The sequence below is a fragment of the Gorilla gorilla genome, chromosome 17, assembly GCF_029281585.2.
Source record: "Gorilla gorilla gorilla isolate KB3781 chromosome 17, NHGRI_mGorGor1-v2.1_pri, whole genome shotgun sequence".
NCBI lineage: Eukaryota > Metazoa > Chordata > Mammalia > Primates > Hominidae > Gorilla > Gorilla gorilla.
In genome coordinates this window covers 43,997,387-44,024,879 of record NC_073241.2, presented here as the reverse complement: position 1 = coordinate 44,024,879, position 27,493 = coordinate 43,997,387, and the positions used below count along the sequence as shown (strand labels likewise).

Below are 27,493 nucleotides of genomic sequence, written 5' to 3'. Positions count from 1 at the left end.
CATTACTGGGTATATACCCAAAGGATTATAAATCATGCTACTGTAAAGACACATGCACATGTATGTTTATTACGGCACTATTCACAATAGCAAAGACTTGGAACCAGCCCAAATGACCATCAGTCATAGACTGAATTAAGAAAATGTGGCACATATACACCATGAAATACTATGCAGCCATAAAAAAAGATGAGATCATGTAATTTTTTAGGGACATGGATGAAGCTGGAAACCATCATTCTGAGCAAACTATCCCAAGGACTGAAAGCCAAACACCGCATTTTCTCACTCATAGGTGGGAATTGAACAATGAGAACACTTGGACACAGGGTGGGGAACATCACACACTGGGGCCTGTTGTGGGGTGGGAGCATGGGGGAGGGATAGCATTAGGAGAAATACCTAATGTAAATGACGAGTTAATGGGTGCAGCAAATCATCATGGCACGTGTATTCATACGTAACAAACCTGCACATTGTGCACATGTACCCTAGATCTTAAAGTATAATACATAAATAAATACAAATTTTAAAAAAGAAATAAAGACATATGTCCATAGAGAAAATTGTACATGAATGCTTACAGTGGCATTTCTAATAATAGCCAAAAGGTACAACTAAACCAAATGTTCATCCACAAATCGATGGGTAAACAAACTGTGGTATGTACATACAATGGAATGTTATTCAGCCATAAAAAGGAACGAAGTACTGAGACATGCTACAACTTGGATGAACCTTGAAAACACGATGTCAAGTGAAAGAAGCTAGATACAAAAGGTCACACGTTGTATGATTCCTTTCATGTAATATATCAAGAATAGGCAAAGTCATAGAGGCAGAAAGCTGATTAAAGGTGCCAGGGAAATAGGGGTATGGACGGGTATAGGGAATGTCTACTTAATAATCACAGAAGTTTTTACAGGGAATAAAAAAGTTTTGAAACTAGAGAGAGCTGGTGGTTGCATAACATTGTGAATACATTAAATACCACCAAATTGCACACTTTAAAATGGTTAACTGTATGCTGTGTGAATTTTACATCAATAAAAGAAGAATAAAATAGCAAATTTAATAAAGTAAGTACTAGATTTGTAAACTGAAAACTACAAATTATAATTGAAAGAAAATTTTAAAAGGCCTTTATAAATGGAAAGAAGTCCTGCGTTAATGGGAAGAGAAACTTAATATTGTGAAGATGACAATACTCCACCAATTGATCTACAGATTCAGTGCACCACTATCAAAACCCCAGCTGGCTTTTTTGCAGAAATTCACAAGTTAATTCTAAAATTCAGATAGAAATGCAAGGGACTGAGAAGAGCAAAAACAATTGTGAAAAAGAACGGTGCTGGAGGACTCATACGTTCCAATTTGGAAATTTACTACAAAGCTACAGTAATCAAAGCATGATACTGGTATAAATTGGACATATGAACCAACGAAAAAGAACTGAGAGACCTGAAATAAACTCACACTCTATGAGCAATGGATTTTCAATAAGGGTGACAATAGGGAAATAGTAGTCTTTTGTAACAAATCTTTATGACCTTAGATTAGGCAATGCTTTTGCAGACAGAACTAGCATGTTAATGATGGCATAATCCTGGACCTCTAATTCCAAATGTGCTGCGCAGAATTTTTCTAGGCTCACACAACTCCAAGAGACTTACACACTGAGCCTATTCATGAAGTGTAGTGAGAATAAGCTGGAAGCAGAGGAGAAGCTATTTCACCAGATGAAAATGGGAAGAAGCATTCCATGTCTCTAGGCACACCAACTCAAACCACACACTCTGAGATCTGACAAGCATTTCATCTCATCTTAAGGAACATCATTCTAAAGTTAGTTTTAGCCACTTTTACAGAAAAATAAAACAAATGACTCCAAATCTCTGTCTATATCAAAATCAAAATTTAAGGTGTTAAATATTTCATAAACCTTTCTAGACCAAACAGGCATTTTTGAATAATTTGTGATTTTGATTTGGCTTCTTTATCGTTTTTAATTCTTGAAATTATCTTCACTAAATTCAAGAATTTGATGAGAAGTCCTAATATTTTTCTATATTTAAGGCGAAAACATTAAAAAACAGCAAAAGTATGAATCATTTGAATCAAAACAACATTTGTTCCATTCTGGAATGGCACATCCCTTACTCTACATTTCTTTCTGTACATTTTTTATTGAAAAAAATATCTGTCTGCTTGAACACTTGTGTTAAAAATACTAAGATTATACAGCCTGTATTTCTAATTCATTTTAAATTAAAAAACAAAGGGATTTGACAGAGCAAGTCTCTAAACATTTCATAACATTTCTGTAATGAAAAAAATAACTAACTAGATAGAGTCCTTATTTAAATGTTTAGCTAAGATGTTAATTTGGTTTGAGGAAGGAAGTCTGGCAAGTCTGGAGACCCATTGTTAAGTTAGTCTTACTGCTTTAGATTTCTGTACTTCTACATTGAACTCCAAAGTTAATTATATTTAATAATCATAGCATTCAATTAATGAATTATTAGCTAAATTATGTAAGTAGAAATAGCTAGTTTTAAACTTAAGTAGTTTAAGTATGAGTATTCAACAATGGTACTCATTTAGTTGGATAAAAATTTTTAGCAACTTTGTTTCAATGGCTGCCTAGTACATCTTTTTTTTTTTTTTTTTTTTTTTTTGAGACGGAGTCTCACTCTGTCACCCAGGCTGGTGTGCAGTGACACGATCTCGGCTCACTGCAACCTCCGCCTCCCAGGTTCAAGCAATTCTCCTGCCTCAGCCTCCCAAGTAGCTGGGATTACAGGTGCCCACCACCACACCCAGCTAATTTTTGTATTTTTAGTAGAGATGGGTTTCACCATATTGGCCAGGCTGGTCTTGAACTCCTGAGCTCAGGTGATCTGCCCACCTTGGCCTCCCAAAGTGCTAGGATTACAGGGATAAGCCACCACACCCAGCACCTAATACATCTTTATAAACACAGTTCGTCTTCATTATGGGTAAGGAAATGCAGGTTTCAGACACTTGGTGGTCAACAGAATCTCACACAGTGTTTTTATCATATTAAATAGGTATGTATTAAAATCTGGTCTTCATAAACAAAATAAAAATGAGGACTGCCACTCACACAGAGATGACTTCAAAGAAAACCCAGGCAGTCCACTCACCTTGGGGTGCTATCAGAGTTCTTCCATTCTCCTGACACCAACCAACTGGCTGGACATAAGGGCTATTAACATCACACCTGCAAAAACAGAACTCTATATTACATTCCATTTTACTTAATGCCAGAGAAAGAATTCAAGAGTAACAGTCATTCTGGATATCAACAGATACCACAGAAAACAGTACTTCATAGCTGGAGAGAATTAGAAGGAATTTTCAGTACTGTATTAGTAGGCTGTTACCAAGCTTCTCTTTCACATAAGCTTCTTGAAATTTAAAAGTATAAAATTGGCCGGGCGCGGTGGCTCACGCCTGTAATCCCAGCATTTCGGGAGGCCGAGACAGGCGGATCATGAGGTCAGGAGATCGAGACCATCCTGGCTAACATGGTGAAACCCTGTCTCCACTAAAAATACAAAAAATTAGCCGGGTGTGGTGGCAGGCGCCTGTAGTCCCAGCCACTCTGGAGGCTGAGGCTGGAGAATGGCGTGAACCTGGGAGGCGGAGCTTGCAGTGAGCCAAGATCGCGCCACGGCACTCCAACCTGGGCGACAGAGCCAGATTCCATCTCAAAAAAAAAAAAAAGTATAAAATTAACAGAGGATTGCCAAGGGCCTGAATGAGCTGCCAGTGATGTTCCCAAAAAAGTGAGTGAGCATTTTGATAAACTTCTACCACTTCTTGCTGGCAGCAAGAGAAAATATTAATAGGACAGTCCAATCAGACTCCAGATGACATCTTTCCTCCCTGTCCTTTTCAAAGAACCCAGAATATTCTGCCTAAGACACATATACAACAATACCTCTCTGCTTTGCCTCTGAGTTCAAAGGAGAAGACAGGGCCCATCAGGCACATAAAGAACCACTGCCTCAGGCAGGGACATATGTGGAGGGACATATGTGGAGAAATGCTATAAAAATTATTTTTGCCATGACCTCTTGCATATTTCAGGTTTTTAATCCAAAAAAAAAAAAAAAACCCTTTCAACTCATGTCATGTTATTTTAATGGCATGGTAGCATACATTTTCTCTGCTCCCCATAGGCTTTCGAAGAATTCACTCCCATTGTCCCAGAATCTTTCCTTTTAAAAATGTGATAAGGTACATTTAACATTTTTTAGACAAAAAAAAAAAAAATGCTGGAAGTTTTTAGCTTCCTCTTCACAGAAATGCTGTCCTCACAAATTATACAAAATACAGCCAAGTGTCCTGAACAGGTTATATTATTTCAGATGAGGCTTCACTGGGTAACCTCTACAGATGGAGAAGTTTCTAGGGCTCTTTAATTCAGTAATTCACATGGAAGAAAAGGTAATGAACAGTCAACCACCAAATTCCTGATGCTCATCACTATTAGAACAGCAAAAACAGCAACAGTGCTAGAATGAAAACAAATTCTTAACATCAAACATATGAATACACAAAAATAAAACACACATTCATATCTCACCAGTAATCGTAACTATCATCCCAGTTGTCAAAATGCACTAGTAAGCGATCTTCAACAATATCTGCTATGGTCGCCACACACACCAAGGAAGGGTTCTTCCTGTCCACGGCCTCCAGCTTCATTCCAACCTGAAATTCTTTAGACATTGGCCCATTCTAACGCAGCACCAGCAGGGGAAGAAGCACAAAAAGAAACAGGACACCAAATAGGACTGAGCCACTGTCAAAACTTCTATGTTTAGCAACAGCAAAGTCTACAGGTGTCAGCACTTAGCCTCTGGACAAAGCCATCAAATGCCTGTAAAAATATCCGGCAACTGTCACACAGTTTATATTCATAACAAAGGCCCAGGAAACTAGCTTTCCTTTGTGCTTTTGTCTTTTGTTGTGCAGGGAGGTTTTCTTTCCCTTATCATCTTCATATTTCCCTCTTTTTTCTTAGAATAATCTGTATTAATTTTAAAATATGATGTTTACTGAACACAATAGTATCAAATAACCTTCTCTGCTTCCCATAGGCTTTTGAAGTTTCCAAATGCCACTATTTGAAAAAGTGGTGAAGATATGCTCTAGTTAGCACCAAAGTATCCTGTTAATTTGATTACTCAATCTGAAAATAAGTGGCTTTTTCAATATTTAAGAAATACATGCTTAAATAAAATAATTTAAAATGTGAATTTATATATATAATTTATATATATTTAACGTATAATTTAAATTTATAATTTTAAAATGTGAGTGCTTTTTTACTATCTGTGCTTTTCTTAGTATAAAAATACTATGAAATATGATTTACAATAACATAACAATTACAAACCCACACTTCATATATCTATAATTAGCCAATCCTGGGATTTAGGGAGTACATACAGTATCTGGGAACTAAAAGAGGGTGTTTTTCTCTACTTCTCTTTTATCAAACCCTGATTTTTATTCTCCTTCAGCACATTCTATTTTTACAGCAATTTCACGTTTTAATAGCTCCTTTTCTTGATACAAATCTAGGAAACATATTTAACAATTGTATAACACTGCTTTCAAGATCACAGAAGTGATGTCTGGAGAAATTCAGTGAGTGGCCTGCACAGTGACAACACCTGCCAGTGGCAGAGCCGACTTCTGGAGTTGCGACTTATTCTCCTCCACTGAAGGTTCACTAGATTTCTGGGGACACAGATGGCATAAGAAGTGTGATCTACCCAGATCCGCAGAACACCCCTTTAATCAGTACAAAATGTTACTCTCATTTTCATTACACTTAAATATATCTAGGCTGGGTACATTCAAAGCCTACTTAGAGTATCTGCTGGTTTCAAAACACCAAAACCAAGATTAAAGGATTAACTCCCTGTAAAGGAAAACATTTTTAAAAGACACTTCCAATTTTAGTAGGCTTTAAACATAAAGTTTTTAACTTTTCCCAACTTTTTCTCATCTAATTGAAGTATTTAATTATACTTTTAAAGGAAGAAAACCAAGATATGCCCACAAGAAACTGACGAATTAGGTGAGAAAAGTGATAGGAAGTTAACAGTTTCCATAACTTCTTAAAGGATTAAAATAAAACAGAATATATAGTGAATTTTAAGAAATTTAAGCTTGGGGGAAATTTGATTTATGCTGGGAAAGAAAATACTTACAGGACTTCTGTTTCTGAATAATTTCTTTGGAGCATTTTGCAATTTGCAGGCCTTCAAGTAATCCATCCAAACAAATTTATCTTTTCTATAACCTAAAAAGCACAGATTATTCAAAATACCCAAAAGATGTAATCACATGCATATTAAATATATTAGGTTGGTGCAAAAGTAATTGCGGTTTTTGCCATTACTTTTAATGGGAAAAAAACGCAATTACTTTTGCACCAACCTCATATGATTATTATTAGTGTCCTGCCATAAATTCAACGTCCTTAGCACTCACAAAAGATTTAAATTAAAGTCTCCAAATTGTTCCACCTTTTTAAAATGTATTATGTGCAAAACTGTTGATAGTGCTTCCCCATCACGCGCATCATTCCCGATACAATTTCACATGCTCTGATACGGAGTCAGTACTCTGGTGGCTTGATGGGAGTCTCATCGCCCATTAAGGCTTTCCTGAATGGGCAAAGGGATGAGACCAGAGTTCCCATACCTGTCGCCACTCCTGAGGAAGCGACTTTACAGAGACCATCAGAGGTCCTGAGGGTGCAGCCATCCAGGATGCCAGGCACAGAAACGCCTTCTCAATCCAATGCCCACTCGACAGCTCCAGCTTTCTGCGCCACATCTTTACTAGTCTCCCATTAAAAACTGCTGCATCCTCCCATTCGCATGCCCTAGCGTGGCTCTCACACAGTGCTGGCCAAACAGTACAGGCTCAAAATATGGTTCTGAGCACCAGCCTTGGAACAGGAGTCAAACTCCCTGCACAGCCTTCCAGGCCTGGGAACACCACCCACTTCGTCCCCGACCTTCCCACCTGGGCGCTTCTCTGCTGTCTCCCTGAGATGACTCATCCTCGCAAAGCACACTCCTGCCCCGGCGCCTGCTCCTGTTCTTCCCTTGGAGGGCTTACCCAGACACCACACTGCTTCCTCTCTCATTTCACCCACGTCTCTTTGGAACATTATGTCCACAGAGAGGCCTTTCTCCCCCATGCTTTCTGAAAGAGTGTCCCTGCAGCCACCGCCATTATCCTTCTCCTCTGAAATGAAGCCCCGTGGAGATAGAGACATTGCTTTACTTGCTACTGGCCCTCAGTGCCTCACGTGGTAAGGGCTCCATAAATACCTACTGAATGAATGAGCCTGTAGCCTGTCACCAGCTTCCTCCAAACCAGCAACCTCAAGGACTCTGCCATCAGCCTCAGGGGAGGATCCCAAGGGACACCCTGAGTGGATAACTAGGAATAAAGGACTGTGTACTGACTCCAGAAGTTGCCACAGTCATCGAACAGTCTGACACCCAAGCCAGAGACAATGTACAGAAGTTTGCTGTGCAAAGATATGAGCCCGTCAGCATCATCCTTGACCGCATCCCCACCTCACTTGCACACAGCAAATCGAAAAGGTTTTGGTCACATCTGCCTGGCCCAGACTCCTCTAGCACGTAACAAAACCATGATATTTTTCATTCCCATCAAAAGAAAATAGTGATTTTTTTCATAGTTCTTTGTTTTCCGTGATTCCTAAGTCTGAAACGAATTACTTACAGTGAATCAAGTTTCCTCACCTTGCAGTATCATTGATTAGATATTTCATTTCAACCATGATTTAAATATTAGTCTGCACTGCTTATAAGGTTTAATAAACTTTATACAAAATAAAATAAAATGCTTTCATAATATTTTATTTCTGCCTTCTGTACATTATCAGAATATTTGACCTAAATAGTCATTTATGCTTTTCTTTAAAGCTATTTACTTCTAAAAATGGTACCATTATAGTCTTACTACTCTTTATGGAACACAATTTCATTTTGGAAATCAATCCACACCAGGATCTCTTCTTAGAATTTCATAAAGTATTGTTAAAATATAAGTGAAATACCAACTGATTCTCTTTCCAGTTGGTAAATGTATCCTGGCTTACCCTTAGGGATGTGCAGTTCATGTTTGGTCTTTTCACACCACCCTACTGGATGAATTTCAGGGGAACCAGCATTGGTCCAAAAATCATAGCAACTTAAATAACCATCAAAATGAAGTCTTAGACGGTAACCACAAACCTGCAAGATAGAAAGTTTACAATCATTCGTTAAGTGTCATATATTTGGAGTAGACACAAAATTCACAAAATATTCATATATTTTGTCAGTACTATCAACATATAAGAGCCAACCCTTCTATCCAAATGTTTCCATTAAAGAACAAATTTATGGATGACCTCTGATTAAGCTCTAATGAAATTAGACCCTGTCTTACAGGTATCTAGTGCATTCTGCAAAATAGTGGCCCTTTTACCCAATCTAGGAATCTGAGGGTCAGTTTATGTATTCATTAATTAACTGGTTTATTTATTAATTCAATACCTGTCAAATATTCCCTTCAGCAACCCTATCTTCTGCCCTCTGGCCTGGATTCATATTCCAAGACAGTGTAAGCTAAAGTACAAAGCACAACTAAAATAGGCATGGCCTTGTTTCAACTCTAACATATGTATCCAGCACACTCAATAAAAAGAATAATAAAATGGTCTGAGAAATACATCCTCTAGATATGTGGTACAACTTTAATAGCTATAATCAATCAGTAAAGTAAATAAATGTGACTGTTATGTTCAATGCTATCAGAAATATAAAGATCTTTTATGGATTTAATAATATATTTAGTAAGTATTACATTTTATAAGCCATTCATCAACAGCTCTCCACTGTAAATAATTTTCATAAAGTGAATGTATTTATATAAATATATAATTCATATGCATTAATATTATTCATACACATTTCTCATTAGTTCAGCTAAAATGTGAATAACTACATCTCTGTTAATAGGTTAAAAAACCACTGGGATTCACAGATTGTTAGCAACCTCAAGTGAAAATTATTTACCGATTAAGTCAAGAATAAATGCTAGTTGATGAAGGACTTTTTAGAAAATTCATCTTCAGAGAAGGAAAAAAATTCACGAAGAAACATAGTTTCACCCATCGCTGACTAAAATAAATCCATAATGCACTGAAACTTGTTCATAATAAATATCAAACAAATTTGTTATTTTCTAGAAAATTATCTTTCTGTCACTAGGCAATTAGCCCAAGACAGTAACACCACCTCTTACCTCCGCTACAGAAAGCACACAGAATACCGATGGATGTCGGGGATCAATGCCTTCTAATCTCATTCCAATCTGAAAACCATTTTCATGCTCTGGAAAGGACTGATCCTACAAAATTTCACGACATAACATTAGCCACTGAGATTTTGTCACAGTTTTATATTAAAATATTTGGTGTCACCTCTAGGTGAAGTCTAAAACAATTGAACTCATAGAAACAGAGAGTAGAATGGTGTCTACCAGAGGCTGGAAGTTGAGGGAATGGGGAGATGCTGGTCCAAGGGTATAAAGTGGCAGTTAGAAAGGAGGAATAAATGGTAAGTATTTAAGGTGATGGATGTGTGAGTATGCTTGATTCAATCATTCCACACTGTGTACATACAGCATAACATCACTGTCTACCCCAGGATTATATATGATTACAATTTGTCAAAAACATAAATCAAATAAGAATTTTTTTTTGAGATGGACTCTTGCTGGAGTGTATTGGCACGATCTTGGCTCACCGCAACCTCCACCTCCCGGGTTCAAGTGATTCTCCTGTCTCAGCCTCCCGAATAGCTGGGATTACATACTGCGCCCAGCTAATTTTTGCAGTTTTAGTAGAGACGGGGTTTCACCATCTTGGCTAGGCTGGTCTTGAACTCCTGACCTCGTGATCTACCCGCCTTGGCCTCCCAAAGTGCTGGGATTACAGGCCACCACGCCCAGCCCAAATAAGAATTTTTTGAAAGAATTCACTGTATAGTTTAGAAGCTCAGTGATGTGGCTAAAGATGGAAGACTGTTCTTATATGTAGTTAGTGCTCAAGGATGGTTTCATTATGTTAATATGCTTTGAAATAGTACCTCTATGAAGTTGTGTGTCCTATGAACTTCCCATTTATTCCTTTTGCCCATTTTTCCTTCCTGTACCCTGGATAACATCACTTTATTATATGGATTACCTACTCTCAGTCTGTGACTTGGCTCTTCACTGTGTTTACAGTGACTTTGTTGCAGATAAACTTATAATTTTAAGGTAGTAAAATATATCAATTATTTTCTATACATTCTACATACCCAGCCTATGAAATCCTTCTTAATTCTGAAGCTACATAGGTATTTTCCTTTTTTTTTTCTGAGACAAGGTCTCACTCTGTCACCCAGACTGCAGTGCAGTGACATGATCTCAGCTCACTGCAACCTCCGCCTCCCAGGTTCAAGCAATTCTCCTGCCTCAGCCTCCCAAGTAGCTGGGATTACAAGCGTGCACCACTACGGCCTGGCTAATTTTTGTATTTTTAGTAGTGACGCGGTTTCACCATGTTGGCCAGGCTGGTCTTGAACTCCTGACCTCAAATGATCCATCCTCCTGAGCCTCCCAAAGGGCTAGGATTATAGGTGTGAGCCACTGCATCTGTCCCTAGTATTTTTTAAGAACTGTTGAAGTTTCTTTCTTCATATTTAAATTTGTAGTACAATTGAAATTGAGTTTTCTATGGTGTCAGGTAGAGGCCTACTTTTTTCACATGGAAAACAAATCATTCAAGAAAAGCGTTTTGAATAGTCCATACTTGAACTGATTGGCAAAGTCAGCTCTGTCATATATGGTTTCTACATACTTGTAGGTCTTATTTCTGACCCCTCTCTTATGTTTCATTGACTTATTTGCCTATATCACACAGTTTTATTTGCTTATAATGAGCCTTTCTATTTAGAAAGCAATCATTTCCATATTAAGTTTTTAAATTCAGAAACTTGTTCTCTCTCCCATTTGATCTAATCATTTTTACCTGTCAAAAGTGTTTTTCAATTTTCACATAAAACTGCCAATATACTTCGCTATATTTATTTCTAGATACCTTTGAATGTTTATGGCTATTTTTACTGTAATATTTTCACAGCAGACTTCCTAATTTGCTCCAATTCTCATTATTTTCTTTAAGCACACAGTTTTGAACAGATTCACCATTACTAGTCAGTTTATTGTTAATTGCAAATAATCATATACTAATGGAAAATGATGACTAGAACCTAGATCTATTAGATCTAGAGCTGCATTTAATCACTAATTGTATTATTATTTAATATTGCTTAACATCTGAATGCCTATTTTGGGGTTAAAATTTATTCTTTTCAAAAATTATTCCAGGGGCTGGGCACAGTGGCTCATGCCTGTAATCCCAGCACTTTGGGACGCCAAGGCAGGTGGATCATCTGAGGTCAGGAGTTCGAGACCAGCCTGGCCAACATGGCGAAACCCCATCTCTATTAAAAATATAAGAATTAGCCAGGTGTGATGGTGTGTGCCTGTAATCCCAGCTACTCTGGAGGCTGAGACAGGAGAATCGCTTGAACCCAAGAGACGGAGGTTGCAGTGAGCCAAGATTGAGCCACTGCACTCCAGCCTGGATGACAGAGTGAAACTCCAACTAAAAAAAAAAAAATTATTCCACTGGGAAATTTAAAATTTGCAACAACAAGACAGTGTAGAGAGCACATGCATAGATAGACTGCCTAGATTCACTCATTGCTACATTTCACCTGCTTTGCTTTACCATTTGTACTTACTCTATCTCTCATATGTCTCTGTGACCATACACATAGACAGAGAAACATATGGATATAAATTTTTTTCTGAACATTTTGAAGGCCCTTTACCCTAAAATAATTTTCCCTAAGAGTAGTGTATTTTCCCTAAGAATAGAACATTCTCTTACAAAACCATAACTCAGTTATTAACTGTAAATTTAACATTTATACAATACTTTTTCTAATCTTCCATTCATATTCCAATTTTGTCCATTTATCCAACAATATGCTTTCCAACACTCACCCCCACACACTGCCTGCAAAGCAGGAGCCAGTCTAAGGTCGGATGTTACGAGTTGACGAGCCTCTTCAGTCTTACTTAATCAGAAACTTTTCCCATACCGTGTCATTGTCTTGTATAGCACTGACATGTTTTTAAGAATGCAGACTTCCCCCTCCTCTGAATTTTTTTTTTTTTTTTAAGATGGAGTCTCGCTGTGTCACCCAGGCTGGAGCGCAATGGTGCCATCTCAGCTCACTGCAACCTCCGGCTCCCAGGTTCAAGCGATTCTCCTGCCTCAGCATCCCGAGTAGCTGGGATTATAGGTGTAAGCCACCATGCCCGGCTAATTTTTTTTTTTTTTTTTTTTGTATTTTTTCAGTAGAGCCAGGGTCTCACCATGTTGGCCAGGCTAGTCTAGAACTCCTGTCCTCTGGTGATCCACCTGCCTCGGGCTCCCAAAGTGCTGGGATTACAGGCCCTTCCTCTGATTTTTTGACTAGAACACTCCTTGTTTTGGGTCTGTCTGATGCTTCCTCAAGATTTGATTCAGGTGGTATATTTTTTTGCCAGAATACTACATGGATGTGTTGTGTCCTTCTCAGGGTATCACATCCAGAGGCACATGATGTCTCTCTGTCCCTCACTGGTGATGGTAGTTTTGATCATTCAATCACAATGTTGTCCAATTTCTTCACTAGTTACATATAAAATGCACATATATGTACATTCACAATAGACATGTACACATGTATACCCATACAAACATACATATATATTTTATAAATCATAAGTTCAAACAGATATGTCTAAGACTAATCCCTCCCCAAAAGGTCTGTTCTGCCCTCCTGCATCCACTTTGTGTTTCTCCTTGAACAAAGTCGACACATTTACTCATTTACCAAATCCTACAGGGCCTCTTACAGTTTCAGAACTGTTTTACCCATACTGTCATAATAAGAAAACCTATTTTAAAAGTTCAAGATTTCTTTGCAATTTTCCCTCCCTCCTGTGTCATCCAAGAATGGAGTATATTGTTAAAAACTGCGCTCGTGAACTACTTGGGTTCCTATTTGTTCTCTCTTCAGTAAAGTTACAATATCCATTTGAAATACAATTGAGTTCAAATTTGTTCAATTTGCTTTCAGTTCTTAATGATTTTTAAAATATGTAGAATATTAACATGCTTCCAAAAGTTAAAATTAGCAAAAGTTACTCAAAAATGTATCTCTTCCTCCCATATTCTATCCACCCCATTCCCTCACACCACCTCGTGGAGGTCACCAACTTCACTGTTTTCTGGTTTATGCTTCCGAAGCTTCTTTTTGTAAAGATAAGCAGTTACATGTAGGTTTTTCTTATTTCCCCTTCTTTCTCACACAAAAGGCATCATACTATACATGCTCTTTTGCACGTGGCTTTTTGCATTACTAATGTCTCTTGGAAACCACTCCATGTCCATTCCCAACTATTACATGTACTCTTTTTCACAGCTGCATTGTACTCCTCTGTGTATAGGTACTCCAGCTCATTCAACCTTCTTCTATACTTGGATGCAAGCCTTTTTTATATAAGCATGGAATAATTATAAAACCTATGAATTGGCTTGTAAAATATCGTTAAATTTTTCTTACATTCTGAGATCATTTTAGAAGCTTCTAAGGAAAAACTTAAAAGATGACAAACCCCAAAATGAAATGGCAAGAATGAATGATTTCTCAGGAATATTTTATTTCTACAAAAATAAATGTCATGTGTGTGTTTAACTCTCCCAGCCTTCTTCTCACATCTACTATGTTTTCCAGCAGATTGTATTTAACAAGTTTTGTGTGACTACCTCCTGTTCACTGCTTTGAAATTTCTCGGTTAACTTCAAAAGTGCCATACACATATACAAATACACATGCACACAACGCTGACAAAATGCAATGAAAAAGGTAGACCACAGGGAGAGAATATTACTAATGCTGAGAGGAAACTTAAGAAGCCATAGAAACTGAAAGAACATTGTTCATGTTTTAACAAAACTGAAACACTGCAAAATTAGGGGTGGGGAGGAAACAGTGTTATGTTGAGCAAACTATACTGTCTTATCACACGTGATTGATAAATTTGAGACACTGACAATACTTCCCAGCCAGAAGTGAAGATGATCAATGTTACTCTTGTCAGCCTTTCAAATTGGTTTCCCAATGGAACATTTGGGAGCTTTCCATAATGTTGCAAGTAACACTACATAGCTAAAACAGACTCAGCATTTCTTGGAGGGTTTCAAAACAAAAAATAAAACGTTCATTTTAACAATCTGAAAGACAACATTTAGTGAGAAATATCACTGCCTTTCATCAGTCTCTCTTCTCTGTTAAATGGTTTATTCATGACCTGACAGATTTTAAAAATTTTTTCCTTTTTGAAAATCTTATGTTTCATTAATATAATTGATACTGTGCTTATAAGATTATACTTTATGGTAAGAAAAGATAACTAGAGTTACATACTTAAAGCAAACAATAGGCCCATTAAATTCAGTCATAAAAAATTATAAGCTTCAGAGACCTGGAAAAAATTACAGATCGACTCGAGCCCAGAAGGGTGAATAAACTTTCTCTAGGTCACACAGCCAGTTTAGTAGCCTAGTACAACTAAGGACCTGTGTCTTGTGAAAACCTGCCAGCTGTGTGTTCCACATAAAGGGACAGAAGTGGCAACTAAACAGGCAAAACGAAACCTGGCTAGAGGCCATGGAAGGCCCCAAGGACATTTCCAAAGAAGCGCCAGTGCTCTTGAGTACAAAAGTTAAGGTGTTTTGCTTTGTCATTTTCTTTTCCCAAAAAGCCACAAAATAACATTTTCTCATATGAAATTGATTTATTTTGTCACTAATAAAGGAAAAGAAACATTATTCAAAGTTCCACACCTCTTGACAAAAGCAGGTACAAATTATATACTATTATTTAAAATGCTTGTAAAATGGGCCATAACATGAGGAAAAAACAAAACAAACACACAAACAAAACACCGTCACCATGCCTAGAGAAACTGAAGACTAGCTACTGGTGAAATTCCTAAAAGCAATAATTATTATACGTGTGTGCCATCCACTCCACATTATGAGATCGAATAGATGATGCTTTGTCATGATTATTTTGTGAACCACAGTAGAATGGGGAAGGTCTGTGGCCATCAGTGCTGGCAGAGCATCAGCTAGGGGTGTATCACAGAAGAGCGCTCAAGTGACATAGCTGCAAGATTCCAACTGAATGCCCCTCAATAGTCTATGTTATTCAAAGGCATGGGTAGGCAGTCAAAAATATTTTCCTCATTTTAATTCAGCATTGAGAGAGGTGGGGGAAATTGGGCCTGCAATCAAATCCTGGCCACCGAGGCACACATTTTAACATGTTATACAAAGAACTGGGCAAGGACCTCAGGCCACTGATTTCTAAACCTTCACATGATGGCTCTCAAAGGGAAAGATGTTCACAGGAGGAATTTTATATGCAGATGACAAAAACAAAATTTCTTACTACGCAAAGGCCTTTGCCATGAATTCAGCAGCCTTCTCAAATGGTTTATCTCAGCAACATCTTCCACATATAAAATTGTTCCAATGTATCCCTTGGGGGACAAAATGTCACTATTTTAAATGTAAAGGGTGAAATATGAGGAAGTCTTACATAGGTGAACTGTGATATAAACAGCTTGACCACAGAGAATTTAACTCTTTGACAAAATCTGATGACTTTCTTCACTCAATGGAAAAAGAAATCAATCATGTTATCAGTAATGTCAAAAATAATTCAAATGCTACAGAAGAGAACATGAAGAAGTATCTTCCAAGATGAGTACAACCAAAGAGAAAGTTAGGAAGGCCCTTTCAGGCTTCGCTAAAATAGAGAGAATCAACTTGCAAGGTTTTGAGTGTGAGAGTCTTGTCAACTCCGCCTTTGATGAAGCAAAAGGAAAAGAGTTTATGTTTGGTCTGAATAAACAGCATGATTGAGAACTGTGTGAGAAACTGCCAAACACTTGCTGTTGTAGCCAGAAACCTAGAATGGTTAGATACAATTTTCTCAGTAAGAGAAAGGAAGAATATAAGATAGAGAAGGAATAGTTATAAAGCCTAAGCTGTCCTTTATCAAGCCATACATAGATGCCTTTTAACATTGCGCCAGATACTGCTTTAAGTACTTACAAATATTAACACATTAAATCATCATAAAAACCCTATGCAGTGTTATTATGCACATTTTACAGATGATATGCCCAAGGCCACAGTGTAAGTGTATCTGGCTTTCCTGTTTGAGTGATTGGTCTGGATGCTAGAATATTACCAAAAGTTATAAGCATCACCATCCCCCTTGCTAATTAAAGACTTCATAATTTTTAACTTTTTATTTCATAATTATAAATACAGTAAATGTTTCAAATATCTAAAATTGGTGGTCGAATATGTACCACCTATGGCCATTAAGTAATCCCCAGCTGCCAAAAGTGTGAAAACAGTGCCAAGGGGAGTCTATAAAAGGCATTCCTAATGTGGGAATTTAATATAAATAAAGGTAGCACTGCATACTGCAGAGCAAAGAAGATGGCATCAGAACACACGACTACCAATTTGGAAACAACAATTAAGGTAGATTCCCACCACAATATCATATACAAAAATACTTTTAGATGGAGAAGTAATAGACATGACCATGGAATACAATGCAGCTGTTCAAAAAAAAGCAAGACAGGCCGGGCACGGTGGCTCACGCCTGCAATCCCAGCACTTTGGGAGGCCAAGGTGGGTGGATCACCTGAGGTCAGGAGTTCAAGAAGAGCGTGGCCAACATGGCTAAACCCCGTCTCTACTAAAAATACAAAAAATTAGCCAGGTGTGGTGGTGGGCACCTGTAATCCCAGCTACTTGGGAGGCTGAGGCAGGAGAATTGCTTGAACCTGGGAGGCAGAGGTTGCAGTGAGCCAAGATTGCACCACTGCACTCCAGCCTCGGTGACAGAGCAAGACTCTGTCTCAGAAAAAAGAAAAAAGCAAGACACATCACTGCATCTGCCGCAGAATGACAGCCATAATCAATATCAAGCAAGTGTTAGATAAGCATATGGTGTGTTGTCATTTTTTATAAAAAAAAAAACAGCTATTTACATAAACATGATTTACATATCTACATAACTACATATACACAGATCTGGAAAGATTTACATCAGATTATTTTGAGTGGTTCATCTAGAGAGGAGAACAGACAGAGAGAGACCCCTTTATTTTTATACCCTTCTGTCTTGTTAAAAATGTTAAATGACATAGTAATTCTTAAAAAATCAACACATACACATAATCAAGTGATGGTGATACTAAATGAGCAGGCAGGACGCAGGCCATGATAAGACTCATATGTCCTGCTAAGACAATTTCATTTCATTCTTAATTGATAAAGCACCAGCAAAGATGCAAAAAATATTCTTGCATTTTATTAGCAGCGGTGTGGGAAACTGATTAGAAAGGTGGCAAGACTAGAAGTAGACGTTAAAAAGGCTTTAAGTATCTGCCAATAATTAAGAATCTGCCATATGCCATGTACAGTGTCTAAGTCAACTACTTAAGCCTTAAAACCCCCTGGGGCCGGGTGCGGTGGCTCACGCCTGTAATCCCAGCACTTTGGGAGGCCGAGGCGGGCAGATCATGAGGTCAAGAGATCAAGACCATCCTGGCCAACGTGGTGAAACCCCGTCTCTACTAAAAATACAAAAATTAGCTGGGTGTGGTGGTGTGCACCTGTAGTCCCAGCTACTCGGGAGGCTGAGGCAGAAGAATCGCTTGAGCCTGGGAAGCAGAGGTTGCAATGAGCCAAGATCACACCACTGCACTCCAGCCTGGCAACAGAGCAAGACTCTGTCTCAAAACAAACAAACAAACAAACAAAAAACCCTATATTGGAACTATGACAATCCCCATTTCACACATGAAGAACTAAGGCTCACAGTTGTTCACAAATTGCTCTGTTTGCACACTGGTCAATACAAAACCTGGAATTCAAATTCAAGCCTTGGCCTGTGCACTTAACTCCCAAGTTCTATTACATTTAGAAAGTTGCAACAGCCTTGACAAGTGATAATGAGGACCTCAGCCAGTGCAAGTAGGACTGGGAATGGGGGAAGTGGCCAGATTCAGTACATACTTAGGGGGTAAAATGGGCAGTGCCTGATGCCTGGCTGGAGGCAGAGGACAAGGGAGGCAGAGGATTTTAAGGTGGTGCCCACATTTCAGGCTTGAAATAAATTGTCAAATTTTCCATAATGCTAATTTTCACCTTGATAATGGTAATGATATCTATCAACACTTTCAAAGACTTCATGGGAAGCTCATGGACAACCACAGGCTGCATCCTTCCAACTTTCTGTTACATTATTACAGCTCCAATGTTCTTCCAGGAATCTTGCAATAAACCTTTTCATCATAAAAGTCTATTTACTGCAAGACAATGGAAGACTATGAGAGGTTATGGAGCTCCTTCCTTGCTTTTTCCTTGAGAAACTTTATGATCTTTACCTGAGTTAACAGTGGCACTTAGCAGGAATGTTCGATTTTCTTCTGGCTTTCTCTTGTTTTAATCACAGAAAACAGGGAACTTAAAATATTATATACACTAATACACATACACACTCACCACATGTACACATTTGCCTCTTTTTCTATTCTTGCTCAGACTACACCTTAATATAGCTGTTTTTAATAGTGGAGTCAGAGTGGGGTTCATGATGTCTTCGGGCGTTCTAGAATCCTCTTGAATTTTATACAAATTTTGGGTGCAAATGGATATAAGCATTTCCCCAAGGATATTATTATTCCCTAAGGATACCCTAATTCCCTGAGGATATTATCAATAGCTTTCATTAGATATTCAAAGAGGTCTAAGACCCAAAAACAGATTAAGAGCCACATGGCTACCCTTCAAGGGGATTTGTCATTAATCAACCCACTGACTAAATAATAATACACATTTGGAAGCCTTCAGTAAGCAGAACACAGCAGTTCACTGCAGTTGTTCATCATGGGGATACAGGCCAAGCAGCAAGGCATGCTTCAAATTCCGCTTTTTCAAAGTGACACCTTTTTTTTTTTTTTTTTTGCCATCAATTTGTTTGGCTGATGGGGAAAATCATCACCTACATAATTAAACAGAACTTGCTACAAAGCTGCAGTTAAGATGGCAGTGAAGGATGGCTGATTGTGTATTTTTAAACTTTCATTTTAGAGACTACTTCCTTGTTATTTTGAACATTTTTCACAGATTAATTCTGAACTTAGAATCCTAAATTGCTGCCAAGATTGTAGCAAGAGGCATTCTTCAAATAGAGAAACTGAACTCAGGGCTCAACAAAAATATATTTTAATAAGTTAAGTGAATGCAGTTCTTATTGGCTTTTTGTGAATCCATTCTGCTAGGATTTCAATTGCAAAATCCTCATTTCCCCAGACACTACTAATAGTAAGAAATTTGCCTGCACAATAAACATTTTAATGTGCATCCTAACCACTGACTGAATTATGGTCTCAGAAGCAAAAACAAAGCACGTACCGGAGCAGATAAAACACTACTAGGTCCAGGCAACCTTAGACCAGCAAAGATCATTTATGAACAAAGAAAAAGAACCCACACCATTCATAATACAGGACTGCACAGAAAGAACTTTTTAAAATAACTTCTCAAATTGTTTGATAATTCACTGGCCATTACCGAACTGATTCCACAAATCCTGAGTCTAGTGTCTAAAACAATAAACTCACATATTTTTCCCCCAATGACTAAACTCTTCCCAGAGAAAATAGACAAGGATACTTCTAATACATATTTCCTTTAACTAAACAAGAAGTTGTGTCTACCCTTGATTCCAAATGCCACCATTTTCCTCTTTAATTCCTCCTCCTTCTGAAGAGTTCTGAACTTGACATTCAGCTTCCAGCTGGAACTGCAGATAAGCAGCCTGTTACAAGTGCTTCATACCCCTACCAGGAACTAAAAAGCAGTCCTGATCTGACTGTCTGGTTCCAGACTTCAGATCTGCTCAACTATTTCCCAGCAACCCTGGTACTTTCAATCACCATTTCAGAGACACAGATTCTAAATGTAGGAAAAGCATCTGAACCACATCAGGATGTATCTTCAATTCTGCCCCAGAACTTAGACCTTTAGAAACTATGGGAAATGAGCATGAATGGGAATTCTTTCTGCCCTTCAGAGCCCCAGCAATTAATCATCTTAAATGACTTCATGTCACAAGGCCACACTCTATTTTTAAAATACAGTTCCCTCTTTGGTCTCGATATGCCTTGTGATTTAAACTCCAACCAAACATCTCAATATAATGCACACAGTATTCTTTCAAAAAATGCTTTTTTTTCCCCCTGGGAGTACTGTTAAATACCAGTGAAGTTACCTTAAAACTGAAGGCAACAAAATACATATAAAAGGCAAAAAAAAAAAAAAAAAAGAATAGGTAGACAAGCAAACAGTTTAGGCAATTGAAAAGAGGACACAGACTCAGGCTATAATTTGGTTCCAAGCATATCAGAATGCATAAAGTATTTCACTGCATTTTATAAAAGTACTAAAAAGCCAGACATGGTCATCATTTGGCTTATGATTAACATTTAAAGTACTAAGAAGCATCTACATTAAAACAGTGATAGTATTCTCAGTGACTGTCAAGTAATTTGGAACCATGTTCACAGCACAAACACTTGGTATCTGACTAAACTCTTTTAGCTGGAAAGCTTCTGGGTATCTCAAAGTTTCACAAGGAGTTTTAACAAATAGGAATTTCCACAGAACAATCTTCCTGCACCTGCAGGGCTAAATACAAATTCAGACTATCAAAAACAAAATGCACCTATCAAAAACAAAATGCACATGTGCACGTCTTTCAGATTCTATTTAATGTACAGGCATAGATAGAAAAATTCCATTTTTAAAATATAATTCAGGCATAGGTGAAGAACTTAAATTTGGGGTAGGGTGAATTCCCTTTACTCAGATTTCAAGTAAGGAAGACAAAGAGAGAATAGGAATGTGTTCAAATAAGGCTGTCTTGTTTCTAGGACAATTAGGAGGTTAAACCAGGAAGGTGCCTCTGTTCCTCCAACAACCCCCAGCCCCTCCCAAAAATAAATGCAACCTTATCATCCTGCAGAAGGCTGGAATTTCCTTTTCAGGACATAAAGTATTTCTTTCTGAAATCATACTAGATTATAATAATAGCTATGAAGAGGGGAAGGAGGTAGAGCAGGACAAGAAAGTGGGGGGAGGTGGGAACGCCACGATTGTGCCTTGTTTAGGGAGAAAGGGGATGAAATGAGGAACCACTTCTGTTTTCATCATGAATAAAGTTGGTGAGTCATCAGGCAGGAGAGAGGAGGCTGGGAACAACGTGACCCACTAAGGATTCTGCTCCAAGGACAGTGGGTTTCCCGCTGGGCACCCACTCTTAAGTGCAGATCGGGAGACTAAGACAGGAACACCCGCCGTGGGCAGCCAGGCTGGAAGGATAGAACCTGTGGTCGAACCAAGGCAAGTTGTGGCAAGTACAAGGTCTGCAGAGGCCAGGCTGGGCTAGTGTTCTGAATAAACAGGGGGTCGGTGGTCAGAGCACACAGGGCTACCAAGAGGGGCTGAGAAAAGGCAGTGGGAAAAGCAAGGGACGAGAGAAAGAGTGATTTTAAGAACCGCTTGTATTTAAGAAAGTCATCTATATGCCAGGCACTGTAGTATGCTGGACACTTGATATACATGATGTGGAATTCTTCAGGAAAATCCCTGAGAAGTAGGTGATATTATCTGCTGTTTTCAGTTAAATCAACTAAGAGTCAGGGAGGTGCCTCCACACAGTGAGGGGAAGCAGTGGAGGGCTTACTGAGGCAGCGCAGGTAAAAGCACAGCAAACAATACGAACCTCTCCCAGGAACCAGAGGGCAGAGAGGAACTAAAACAAGAAGAAAGAAACCCAAGTCAGGCTTCCAGGAGATCACAATTTCACCGAGAGACAAAATACAACCACACGTAACCACACAGAATAGCACAAGTTAAGGCAGTGAAGGAGCTGGATGAACTGACCCAAAGGTCAGGTTGCGGAGGCTGGAGGTGGGAAAGAAGGTTAGAAAAATCCAGAAAGAGAAAATGCAGTCTAAAATTTCAAGAAGCCAGTCTGGACTAAGGAGATGAGTTAGGGAGGAAAATGCAGAATCAAGGGACATTATTTTTTCATAAAGATGGAACAGACTTAAGCATATTTGCATTCTAAAAGGAAATGTTCTTTTCTTTTTTTCTTTTTCTTTCTTTTTTTTTTTTTTTTTTTTTTTTAGATGGAGTTTCGCTCTTGTTGCCCAGGCTGGAGTGCAATGGCGCAATCTCAGCTCACCGCAACCTCCACTTCCTGGGTTCAAGCAATTCTCCTGCCTCAGCCTCCGGAGCAGCTGGGATTACAGGCATGCACCACTACACCCGGCTAATTTTGTATTTTTAGTAGAGACGGGGTTTCTCCATGTTGGTCAGGCTGGTCTCTAACTCCCGACCTCAGGTGATCCACCCACCTTGGCCTCCCAAAGTGCTGGGATTACAGGCATGAGCCACCTCGCCCGGCTCTAAAAGGAAATGTTCAAAAGAGAAGAAACGTCAGCTTACAAGCAGGCCCTGAGATAACTGATGGAGTAAGATCTCTAGAAAGGCAGGAATGGAAAGGATGCAGAGCACAGGTGCAGGAGGCTGGAGAGAAGGGACACTTCTTCCAGGACCACAGGGGAAAGAGGCAGGAAGAGGTGTGCTGAGTGATGGTCTGCAGGGGGCAGTGGAAGTTCTCACCACATGCAGTAAGGGACTGCAGGCTTCAGGTGGGAGGAAAGATGCCTGCCAGCATAGACCTGCTTTCCTAGGGAGCAGGGAGAGCCCAGACTAACAACACAGAAGGACGGCCAGACAATGCCTGCACGCTGAGGCTGTGCATCTGCAGGGCCACAGCTATCTGCAAGGCCTCATGGTTCCTACTCAGCAGTGCTTGGCACCTGGGGTAGAGAAGTTAGGCAGTGAATATGCATTAGACAGGAACTGGGATTGCGGTGGGCATGGATGGGGAGAGGATAGCAGGGAAGCAAGGGACTGAAGATCCTGGCAAGAGAATGGCTGACATGAAGGAACTGGGCTGAGCTGGCCAGGGAAAATGAGAAGCCAGGAGGGAGACAACAAAGGAACTACAAGTCTTAAAAGAAAAAGTGGTGCTGTAAGAATAAGGGACAGAAAAGTCTGGAAAGACAGTGGACAAAATCAGATGGTGAGATTAAAGTTTACCATTGCAGACGAGGTTCAACTGTGACTTATGCCAGTGTGGTCACGAAGGCAGATGGGTTGAACTGAAAAGGGGGCACCGGTTCCTGGCGTGGAGGCACCCAAGGTCTTAGGAGGTGGATGGACTGTCACATGGGCAAAGAAATGTCCCAGGGTGAGAACAGGACTGGGTGGGAGAGGGTGGAGGAGGGGAGAGAGCAGAGGGAGGTGAACAGTGTGAGCAGACACACATGCACACACACCCTATTGAGGCAGCAAGAGTGGAAATAGCAGTGTTACGACTGCATAAATCACCAAGAAGGGAGGGTTGGGCATGCAAGTGGAAATAGGGTAAGAAAGGAGTGGTTGGGAGCTGGAGTAGGCTAGGCCTGCCTGCACCCAGAGGGAGAAGTGGATGTGGTACAGGGGCACCCAGGAGGCAGAGTGCCCAGGGGAAGCAGGTGTGCACCTGGCCACAGGGAGGAGGGAACGATGTGTTGAGCTCTTGGGAAAATTGCATAATTTGTTTTACCACAGGCAGGACTGCAAAGGCCACAGAACAATAATTTGGGAGAGAGACAACCCATGAGAAGTCACTCAGACCAGGGTCAGAAACAGAACAGGAACAACAGTGGAAAGAGGATGACACCACTGATGGGCACCTAGGTCAATTCAATGTCTTTGCTATGGTGAATAGTGCTGCAATGAACATGCAACTCCATGTGCCTTTCTTTCTCTGCAGCCTTGCAAGTATCTGTTGTTTTTTGACTTTATAATAATAAGCATTCTGGCTTGTGTGAGATGGTATCTCGTTGTGGTTTTAATTTGCATTTCTCTGATGATTAGTGATGTTGACCATTTTTTATGTTTGTTGGCCACTTGTATGTCTTCTTTTGAGAAGTGTCTGTTCATGTCTTTTGCCCATTTTTTATTTTTTACTTTTTCTTCTTTTTTCTTCTCCTTTCGCCTTCTCCATCTCCTTCATTCTTCTTTTGCCCATTTTTTTTTTTTTTTTTTTTTTTTTTTTTTTTTTTTGAGACGGAGTCTCGCTCTGTCGCCCAGGCTGGAGTGCAGTGGCGCGATCTCGGCTCACTGCAAGCTCCGCCTCCCGGGTTCACGCCATTCTCCTGCCTCAGCCTCCCGAGTAGCTGGGACTACAGGCGCCCGCCACCCCGCCCGGCTAATTTTTTGTATTTTTAGTAGAGAAGGGGTTTCACCATGTTAGCCAGGATGGTCTCGATCTCCTGACCTCGTGATCCGCCCACCTCGGCCTCCCAAAGTGCTGGGATTACAGGCGTGAGCCACCGCGCCCGGCCTTTTGCCCATTTTTAATGGGTTAATTGGTTTTTGCTTATTGAATCTAGTTCCTTATAGATTCTGGATACATTAGATCTTTGTCATCTGCATAGTTTGTGAATATTTTCTCCCATTCTGTAGGTTGTCTCTTTACTCTGTTGATGGTTTCTTTTGCTGTGCAGAAGCCCTTTAGTTTAATTAGGTCTCAGTTGTCAAATTTTGTTTTTGCTGTAATTGCTTTTGAGGATTTAGTCATAAATTCTTTCTCAAGACCAATGTTGAGAATGGTGTCTCCTAGGTTTTCTTTTAGAACTCTTATAGTTTGAGGTCTTACATTTAAATTATTAATTCATCTTGATTTAGTTTTTGTATATGGTGAAAGGTAGGGGGTCTAGTTTTAATCTTCTGTATATGGCTAGCCAGCTATCCCAGCACCATTTATTGAATAGGGAGTCCTTTCCCCATTGCTTTTTTTCTGTCAGCTTTGTCAAAGATAAGATGGCTGTACATGTGCAGCTTTATTTCTGGGCTCTTTATTCTGTTCCATTGTTCTATGTATGTGTTTTTGTACCAGTACCATGCTGTTTGGTTTCTGTAGCCTTGCAGTATAGTTTGAAGTCAGGTAATATGATGCTTTGTTATTTTTGCTTAGGATTGCTTTCACTATTTGGGCTCTTTTTTAGTTCCTTGTGAATTTTAGAGTAAGTTTTTTTGGTTCTGTGAAAAATGACATTGGTAGTTTGATAGGAATAATGTTTAATCTATAGATTGCTTTGGGGAGTATGGCCACTTTAATGATATTGATTCTTCCCACCCATGAGCATGGAATGTTTTTCCAGTTGTTTATATGTCATCTTTGATTTCTTTTAGCCGTGTTTTGTAGTTCTCCTTGAAAAGATCTTTCACCTTCTTGGTTAAATGTATTCCTAGATATTTTTCTCTGTGTGTGCCTATTGTAATTGGGATTGTGTTCTTAATTTTCTCTCAGCTTGAACATTATTGGTGTATAGAAATGCTACTGACTTTTGTACACTGATTTTGTATCCTGAAACTTTACTGAATTCATTTATCAGTCCCAGGAGCCTTTTGGCAGAATCTTTGGGGTTTTCTAAGCATAGAATTAAGTTTTATTTTCAACATTTCGGTGTCAAAAGCTGAAGGGTTCCATCTCAGCTGGCTGACCTGAACAACATTATACTAATATTTACACAATGAAAATGAACATTAATAGTCAAAAGCACAATGTCAATATAAAATTGAGTTTAGTCTGATGCTCCTTTTTGGAAAGCTGACATGAACCATCTGCCTTTTTGATTATATTAAAACCTATTTTTAATTATAGACAATGCTTATTTCATCTGAAAATACAAATTCCAGTTAGAGTAACACTGTGATCTTGAACACAAGCATCTTCTTTAGTTATTAGGGCAAATCAGACGTAATAATTTGTGAGCTTAATTCTCTCCGCATTCAGGGTCGAATGAGGTCTCATCTCACACATGGAATTCCTAATAAATTCATTACTTGTGGGCAATTAACATTCTACCTCAGATTGTTGCTGTGTTATTAAGGGCATATCATATCCCAACTAGCCCGCAAGATCCTAAGACACCATGTCATACGTTCTTTAGTGTTTTGGCCAGTCTTACATGGCACTTTGCACACACAGAGTCTTAAACACATGGGCAGCTTGAGTGTTAGATTATGACTGGAGAGAAAGGCAGTCCAACATGTCAAACATGTCTGTTTTCTCACACACTAACGCTTTGCTGTTACTTTCAGAGATGACAAATATTAGAGTTCAAAAGCTTGAGAAAGTCGTTAGCCAAAGAATCATCAAAGGGTGCATCACCTGCTCACCACCCGCCTCCTTCAAAGAGTCTCTCCAACTCTCTCCACCCTGCCAAGGGGGCCCACTCCTGTCTGTATGTCCCACAACGTTCTGCCCCTCCCACTTACTGCCTTCCAGCACCTCTTTTGTCATCTCTCTATAAAGTCAAGGGGGAAAGCTACATGACCCAGAGCCTATGATCACACCATTCCCAACACCATCATGAGGATTTATTTCAGGAACAGAAATCCCACATTTGTCCTTTTGGTCTTTTTTTAGTTAACACCAGGTCATAAGGGAAAATCTGAAGGAGAAATTCTGAATCCTGCAGGTGTTCTTGCTCTGGCTGATAGGGCTTAAAGGATCTCAGAGAAGAAGCTCTAGAATAATGTTAACACCCTGACGGGCTGAGATGGTGGGGCAACACAGGAGCTGGACAGGGAATCTAGCACTTGGCTGTCATCAGCCAAAACTTTCCTTGCTCTGAAAATTAGTCCACACTTCACCCTTAACACCCAAACATCTGATTTAATCCTGGTGGCAGAGTGGGGGGTGGGGTGTAAGAGAGGACCCTTGCCCTAGGACCCTGATGAGGACATGGCACAGGTGTGACTCCTAAGCCACAGCAGCCATCGGGGCGCAAACCTCACCTATGTTCTTTGGCTCAACCTCAAATCCTGGACCTTGACCCCGCTACCTCTGCCCTTGGGTGTCACAGTGGCAAGGGCAGGAAGGCGCAGTGGGGAAAGGGCAAGGTGACTGTGAGCTACACTGAACCGCCCTGGTCCCAGCCAACCACCTTCAAAGATCTTTACACTCAGAAGTGAGAAGAGTTTCCCTAGAAGTCACTCAACAGCAACTGATCATCTGAGCACACTCAA

At 39.5% G+C, this 27,493-nt stretch overlaps 1 protein-coding gene across 27 annotated transcripts in view; it reads right to left on the bottom strand.

Moving 5' to 3' along the window:
* Positions 1–27,493, bottom strand: part of L3MBTL4 (L3MBTL histone methyl-lysine binding protein 4) — a 468,276-nt gene that overhangs the window by 288,151 nt on the left and 152,632 nt on the right. For all 27 annotated transcript variants that reach the window (XM_063699409.1, XM_063699407.1, XM_063699408.1 and 24 more), the window contains 5 exons: positions 9,379–9,483; positions 8,189–8,324; positions 6,255–6,346; positions 4,616–4,770; positions 3,168–3,244 (listed from right to left, as the gene is read on the bottom strand). In XM_063699409.1, the coding sequence (XP_063555479.1) occupies positions 3,168–3,244; positions 4,616–4,770; positions 6,255–6,346; positions 8,189–8,324; positions 9,379–9,483 (565 nt within the window). The remainder of the gene's footprint in view (positions 1–3,167; positions 3,245–4,615; positions 4,771–6,254; positions 6,347–8,188; positions 8,325–9,378; positions 9,484–27,493) is intronic.